Below are 8,319 nucleotides of genomic sequence, written 5' to 3'. Positions count from 1 at the left end.
AATTTTTTTCTGGTCTTAAATCTTCTGATTTATGCAATGGTTTGCTGGTTTCCATAACTCTATATCATGTCATAGAAAACCCCTATCATTATATTATAATGTTGTATTCACATATAAATGTATGCAAATATAGAACAGTATTTTCTTTGATGTTGCCAGGTATGTGTTAGGGTTGTTATAATTATGGTTACATTGTGGTTATTATTATTATTACAGAGGAAATAGCACTTATGTCAAGATTTAGCACTTTGAGGAAAATCTACACCTGTGAGCTTTTTATTTATTTATTTTTCATTTGCTTTTCACATAAAATTAAAAATGAATAAACGTTTGTTGGTTAATGAAAAATGGCTGCAGGTGATAACAGCAGATGGTATTTATAATAATTTGTTTTTTAATTAAGCAAATATAGGATCCTGGAAAATACCGTGGGGAGGGGAATCTAACACAGAACAGATTTCTTCTCTTACATATATAGATAGTTCTCACATAGGACTTGATATATTCCCACCAAGGCATCATTGCTAAAACTTGATGTAATAAAGCACCAAAAATTAATAATGTGAGTAGTCTCTTATGCTATAGTCAAAGCAAACTACTAATGTGTTTGAAGTCAAGTATATGCTTAAGGGCTTTTCCAAATCAGTTTGCATTATGCTTCGCAGGAGAAACATTTGCCCTGATTTTTCATTTTTCAGTTATGCTTTAATTCTTTAGTAATGGATCTCTGAGTAGTATGCAAAGGTTTCTGTTTTTTTAAGGAATAAAACTTACTCAAACAAAAGTTACATGAGAGATTCACAACAGAGACTGCAATGTTATGCACCACTTACTTTGGAGTAAGCCCACTGAGGTCAATGGAAATTACTTTCAAATAAAAATGTAAACAATCTGACTGCAGATCTCCTAAAAGCAACCATGGAGGGACATAGTTTGGATTGGGGCCCCTCACAGGGATTCCCCAAAGGAAATTTCCTCAACCCTCTGGAGCTCCTATTAGCAATGGAGGAGAAAACATAGAGGCACTGGTCTCCTTGTTTGGGTGATCCCATCCCCTTGCTCCTTCAATTTGCACTTGTTTTAATTTTGATGTTTTTGTAACCCACCCTAAGACCATTGGGTGAAAGATGGGCTGTAAGTGCAAGGAAAGATCAGCCGATAAATAAGAATTTAGTTCACTTAAGCGGCAAAATATCATTCGATCAGAAGTCGATTAAGCGGCAAAATATCATTCGATTTTTTTTAAAATTATTTTATTTTATTTATCTCAGAGCACCCTTCGGGGAATTGGGGAAAGATTACAACGATATAAAAATATTTTTTGTCACTAATTAAGGTTGTCTCAAATTAAAGTTGTCACAAATTAAAGCGACTGGTGTTCAATAACTCATAAGCACTTCCCAAGGGCATCAATCACTGGAATCCACTGGTAGAACTATAAATACAAATAAATGGAGGCTGGTCCATTAGGATGAATGGGACATTGGCCCACCAACATCATCCTGCCCTCCATCAGCCATTTGCCTACCTTCCTGCTTGCAACCAGTTCATCTGTCACTGCCTGCCAGCTTTCTCCTCCTTAGTCTCAATGTTGCCCTTGTAGAACTCAGCAGGGAGGAGGATGGGGACAAAACTAGTATCAGTTTTCTCTGGCTCCACCTACTGTTCAACTCCCCGCCTTCTGCTCTATCAGTCCCAATGGGCACCAGCCACCACTGCACACACTTTTCCTCTGGGCTCAAGATGGTCGTCGTCTTCTTCTTCTTCTCTTCAGCGCTGCTACGCTACAACCCAACTCTTATTCCCCAGTAGCATCAGGCTCTTCAGAGTAGCCACGACCACCACCTAACCTTTCTAAACATTCAGTAAACATTTTGTTCAGCGGGAATTCCATCCACAATGCTTCCCTCCCCTTTCTCTTTCCCTTATGTCTCAGGGCTGCAATACCTAAGGGACTGCTTCTTCCCATATAAACCGTCTCAGACTCTGTGTTCTGAGGCCCTTCTTTGTGTGCCTCCTCTGCGTGAGATCAAAAGGGTGACAACACAAGAACGGGGTATTTTCTGTAGTGGCTCCCAGTTTGTGGAATGCTCTCCCCAGGGAGGATTGCCTGGTGCCTTTATTATATACTTTTAGGCGCCAGGCAAAAGCGTTCCTCTTCAACCAGGCCTTTGACTGATTATTATCCTGTTGTTGTTTAGTCGTCTCCAACTCTTCATGACCCCATGGACCAGAGCATGCCAGGCCCTCCTGTCTTCCACTGCCTCCTGCAGTTTGGTCAAACTCATCTTGGTAGCTTTGAGAACACTGTCCAACCATCTCGTCCTCTGTCTTCCCCTTCTCCTTGTGCCCTCCATCTTTCCCAACATCAGGGTCTTTTCCAGGAAGTCTTCTCTTCTCATGAGGTGGCCAAAGTATTGGAGCCTCAGCATCAGCATCTGTCCTTCCAGTGAGCACTCAGGGCTGATTTCCTTCAGAATGGATAGGTTTGATCTTCTTGCAGGCCATGGGACTCTCAAGAGTCTCCTCCAGCACCATAATTCAAAAGCATCAATTCTTCGGCCTTCTTCATAGTCCAGCTCTCACTTCTATACATCACTACTGGGAAAACCATAGCTTTCACTATATGGACCTTTGTTGGCAAGGTGATGTCTCTGCTTTTTAAGATGCTGTCTAGGTTTGTCGTTGCGTTTCTGCCAAGAAACAGGCGTCTTTTAATTTCATGACTGCTGTCACCATCTGCAGTGATCATGGAGCCCAAGAAAATAAAATCTCTCACTGCCTCCATTTCTTGTTTATTATCCTACAGCCTTTTAAATGTGTCTGGGAAAGGGAGGTATTGTTTTGCTCTTTTGTTTTACTTATTGACTTGTTTTTATTTTGTATTATATTGTGCTAACCACCCTGAGATCTTGCGATGAAGGGCCGTATGTAAATCCAGTAAACAGATAAAAAAGAGGAACATGCCCTCTCTCCAATATTTCAGCGCACGTTTCAACTTTGCATTTTGAAAGGTGTCTGTACACTGTGGTTTGCCAGCCACAAAGGGATATGGAAAACGAGAAGAAGTGTGAGCAGATCTCAGTGTGCGCGGCTGGCTGTGTGTTATTTCATCCGGCAGCCGGGAGAGATTTCTCTCTGCTTGGCACAAAAGGGCTCTGAACCAATCCAGAAGCACTTCCCTGTGGCCAATTGAAAGCCGCCTTACACAAAGGTCTTAGAAAAAGGAAGCTGAATAGAGTACACAAGCTTTCTTTCTCTTTGCCTGCCAGCCTGCCTCTAGCAGACTGACTTTCCTAGGCAGGGTGCCACTGCGTTCAGGGCACGCACTGTGTGAAAGGCTGGAAAAGATCTACGCACCACCACGGAAAGAAAGAGCTATAGGCAAAGAGGCTTTCTTTCCCCACACCCCCCCTGTTTTCTCCTCCTTTGCTACTACTAGCTTGAAGGCTTCTTTGCCCATGTAATGCACTCGCTCACCCAGGAAATCAAATCTTTCTCCAGGACTAATCTGAAGAAACAATGCACCAGAGTGACTACTCTAAGTGGGAAGAGAATCATAGAGACCTGGAAGGATGCTCGGATGCACGTGGTGGAAGTAGCGGATGGTAACGATGGGGATGGCTGTGGTTACGTGCAAGACCTGAGTCTGGATCTTCAAGTTGGTGTGGTGAAGCCCTGGCTGTTGCTTGGTACGTAGGTGGAGCCAAGAAACGGATGCATATGGGTATTATTAGGAAGCTTGTATTTATATATTGATCTGCCTGATTTAATAGACTTGCAGGACATTTAAGGGTTTCATCTTTCCTAGCTCTGGTAAAATGTTATGGTCTCACCTTTTAGTGTTATTTGAAACAAGCCCGTGGCTTCATCCAAAATAGGCTGGGTGGTCTTGCGCTCTGTTTCTTACTCCTTGCCCAGGTTACTGAATAAAATGTTGTTCTCTCCTCACAGGGTCACAAGATGCTGCCCATGACCTGGAGACAATGCAAAAATACAGGGTAATGAAGCTATGTGGGTTTTAAAAACGTAATCACCATTATTAAAAAGCTGTCTCGTGTTAAAGAGATCTAACTTTTCAAAGGGGCATCGCCAGCTAAGTCATACTTGGAGTAGAGCCCTTGGAATAAATGGACTTAAGTGACTTACACCCATTGATTTCAGTGGCCTTGTGGGGGGTGAATGTGGGGGGTGAATATCTGGCAGTAGGGTTGTTTGTTTTTAGTTTCTTTGAAACTTATGTTGCTCAGCATTTGAAGGAATTGCAAAATGTAAGACTATATGGCTCCTTATACAAGACAGAAGATAACTGAAATGGATCCTACGCACACTTAGATGGCAGTAAGTTCTACTTAAATGTTAAACTGCAATCCTATGCATAGTTACACTCGAAAGTAGGCAGTACAGTGGTACCTCGGGTTAAATACGCTTCAGGTTACATACGCTTCAGGTTACAGACTCCGCTAACCCAGAAATAGTGCTTCAGGTTAAGAACTTTGCTTCAGGATGAGAACATAAATCATGCTCCGGCGGCACGGAGGCAGCAGGAGGCCCCATAGGCTAAAGTGGTGCTTCAGGTTAAGAACAGTTTCAGGGTAAGTACGGACCTCCGGAACGAATTAAGTACTTAACCCGAGGTACCACTGTAGTGAACTCCCTGGGATTTAGTTCTGATGCTTTAATTGCCCCTATAGTCTTCAATTAATATGTTTAGGATTGAGGTGACTGTGTCTGCATTGGATTAAGTGTGGGTTAAAGTGGGCTGCTCTTAGTCTTACATTATTCTTGAGCCCCATTAGGTCACATTCATTAAGCTTTGTAGGGCCTGGTTTAGTATTTCTGTATAGCAAAATATTTAATTTCATTGCAGTTTTGAACTTGGGTTCAAGAAATAAAATGGAAGCATGTTAGCCTTTGTGAAAGATTGCTCAGCTGTTGTTGACTGAGGTCCTCAGCCATGCCAGAATGTAGAGGTTGCAAAGCTGCCTCTGTCTTGATTTCTCTTTTGTATTTTAGGTTACCCACGTTCTCAACGTAGCCTATGGAGTTGCAAATGCCTTCCCCAATGACTACATATATAAGACCATTCCTATTCTTGACCTGCCAGAGACTGACATTGCCTCCTATTTCCCTGAATGTTTTGAATTCATTGAGCAAGTCAAATTAAAGGTAAATTGTTTCTGTGTGTCATTAATGAGTGATTGGAGGCGGGGTGTGTGAGAGCAAATGTACATATTTTACACTGCACGTATTCTTAAGATAAATTAAAATTCTTTGAGCTTCCACTCTTAAATACTGTTATAGAAATATCAAATTGTACTTCACACAGGCTTGCTCTGGATCCCTTTAAGGACTTGTTAATCACTAAATGAATACTGTGATTAACAAAACAGGGTATTTTAAATTTATGTTGCAAAATGTTTTGGATTCTCCAAATGGAACGGGCTGGATGGAACTAGCTGGATGGAACTCCAAATGGAACTAGATGGAACTAGCTGATCCATCAAAATGAAATGATGCCGTTACAGGACTTTGAGGATGGAAGGCTCAGAAAGCCTTCAGTTGCTGAAGCTAAGTGATACTCTCCTCCAAATTGAAATCCAGCATGTAAATCCAGAAGTTTCCCCTTTTTGCTGATGTTGTTGGATCTGCTGACATCTCCATGGCATTTATTGATAAATCTGACCACACTGTGTTGGACATAACCATCATTACTAGAGATGCCAACACCTGTGAGGTAGTTTCATTAGCACAAAGACTTCTGGCCACGCAGCAGAAATGCCCTTCTTTCTCATCTCCCTGTCCACCACCACAACTCCCCATAATCTGTCTTAAGTTTTTCTGCAACCCTTTGAAGGAGATTTGGAGAGGGCAGGTGGAGAGAGGAGAGAGAGAGAGGAAGTTTTGGTGTGCAAACAGAAATATAATTTCCCCCACATACGTTTTGATAAGGAAAGGTAGAATTCTATACAGTGGTACCTCAGATTACAGACGCTTCAGGTTACAGATGCTTCAGGTTACAGAATCCGCTAGCCCAGAAATAGTACCTTGGCTTGGGATAAGAACTTTGCTTCAAGATGAGAACAGAAATCGCATGGCAGTGGTGCAGCGGCAGTGAGAAGGCCCCATTAGCTAAAGTGGTACCTCAAGTTAAGAACGGTTTCAGGTTAAGAATGGACCTCCAGAACGAATTAAGCTCTTAACCTGAGGTACCACTGTATTAGAATAATTATTTTTGAAAGGCACTTCTTGTACATAACCACTTGTTCAAGGAAAGCAAAGCTTGATCCATTTCCCATAATCAGCATGTTTGATGCTAAAAGCTGACAGTATCTTGGCTTTTCAAATCTAACTCCAGGTGATTCCGTGAGATTTTCATTATTTACATAGTCTGGAATTGAGGAAGATAATACTGCTCCATCAAGCTTTGTGTTATTTTAGAAGGAAGGAACACAGCATATTGTTTACAAGTTACCTGAAACGTGTGTTCATTTCATGCCCTCCTTGAGGTTTCAAGTTACGGTTTCCACTTCCCTTCTAAATTAGATTTGCCATTCAAAGTAGCTTAGTGTCACTGTTCTACCTCGGAGGTTTAATTGTTTGAATAGTCATTTATACTCAAGAATACCCATATAATCTTTTCTAACAATACTAATGCTTCATAATACAAGATGCTTTTGTTACCGTAGGAAAAATAACATAATTTATTCACTTCTGATTAAAACTCTCCACCAAATAAAGCAGGACAAATTAATAAAGCATTAGATTGTGAACAAGTGCACTCTGGCCTCAGAGACAGGCTCTCCCTTCTCATCCTTTGGCGTGTATCTGAGGAAGAGATCAGAGGAAGTTAGTTAAAACCAACTGCAGTTTTGTGGATACTTTGCAAAAGGGCAAACTGTGGTTAGTTTAAACTATGATTTATTGATACAGAAACCATGCTTTCTGGTCTTGATTTGTTCCAGTGAATCACAGTTGAAACTAACCACAATTTCCAGTTTGGACATAATGACAAACGGTAGTTAGTTTAAACTTGGAAGTGGATACTTAATTTAACACAGATGGCAGAATGGGAAATTATCCTGTTAGAGCTGATTAGATATCAGGCACCTATTTGGGAGATAGGATGACTGGAATTGATCCTCCCTTTAACCAACTTCTCCCAGCAAGTGATCAGTACAGGCAAGACTGATAGTACTCACTTGTCTGTTCAGTGGAAGGATCTTTGAGTGCATGCCGCTTACTAGAAATTCAAGATCAGTATATGAAACAGAAGGCAAACGTGTGTAATATTGTAAGATCTACATTTGATGATGCTATATATATATATATATGGGTGGAACAACTTGTTCTTGGATTGGCGCTTAGAATTCTTTACCAGTAGAGAAAATGGCATGATATCAGTTGTTATTGATAATGGTTTTCTAAATGTGCTCTCTCTCTCTCTCTCTCTCTCTCTCTCTCTCTCTCTCTCTCTTTGTTTCTCTTGGAGGATGGTGTGGTACTAGTTCACTGTAATGCAGGAGTCTCTCGCGCAGCAGCTATCATCATAGGCTTCCTAATGCACTCAGAAGGACTCAATTTTTCCAGGGCCTTTACTTTGGTGAAAAATGCAAGACCTGCTATCTGTCCAAATCCTGGCTTCATGGAGCAACTCCACAAATACCATCAATGCAATAATAAAAGCATGGAAACCTAAAACAATATATAATTATGAAAGAGGGAAAAAATAGCCTTTGTGCTTGCACTGTACTGAGAGAAGCTGTTGATTTTTCTTTTTTTACTGCGTTGTAATGAGATGCCCTGAATTACACCTCTAAAACTGTTGTTATAAAGTTAGCTTCACTCTATTCGTTGTATAATTTTAAGTTCACAACACTTCAAAATAAATATTCCGTGGTTTTTTTTTTAATTTTCAAAAAAGGGGATAGAACAATAAAGTATCAAAATGGATTTGCAAAGCCTCATTGGTTTGGTGGTTGTTTCATCCCTTTTTAAAAAGTATTTGTTTAATTGGAACGACGGAAATCTACAAGTAATATAGAACAGTAACAAAAGCACCAGCAAGGTTACATCACTTGTAATGTTTTTCTACTGATAAAAGTTTGCTTAGGATAACAGAATTAAAGCTTTCACATTAGTATTTGTATTATAATGTTATAGCTGACCAGCAATAATTATTTTTCGGGCAGGCTATTAGCAAAACAATGCGAAAATCATTTAAAACAATAAAAGAAAAAAGCCTATGTTTAAAACCCAATTAAAAGCGTGAGTGAGTAAACAGGCTTTCACCTGGTGCCATAGAGGAGATACCAAGAG

At 40.5% G+C, this 8,319-nt stretch overlaps 1 protein-coding gene across 1 annotated transcript; it reads left to right on the top strand.

The window, feature by feature from the left end:
* The first annotated feature begins 3,212 nt into the window (after positions 1–3,212).
* Positions 3,213–7,964, top strand: DUSP19 (dual specificity phosphatase 19). The gene is made up of 4 exons (XM_083715008.1): positions 3,213–3,692; positions 3,955–4,001; positions 5,017–5,169; positions 7,493–7,964. The coding sequence occupies exons 1-4, from the start codon at positions 3,467–3,469 to the stop codon at positions 7,697–7,699; spliced, it is 633 nt and encodes a 210-aa protein (XP_083571134.1). The 5' UTR covers positions 3,213–3,466; the 3' UTR covers positions 7,700–7,964.
* Positions 7,965–8,319: the final 355 nt, after the last annotated feature.

The sequence above is a fragment of the Podarcis gaigeae genome, assembly GCF_964106915.1.
Source record: "Podarcis gaigeae genome assembly, chromosome: 1".
NCBI lineage: Eukaryota > Metazoa > Chordata > Lepidosauria > Squamata > Lacertidae > Podarcis > Podarcis gaigeae.
This window is presented reverse-complemented; position numbering and strand designations above follow the sequence as displayed.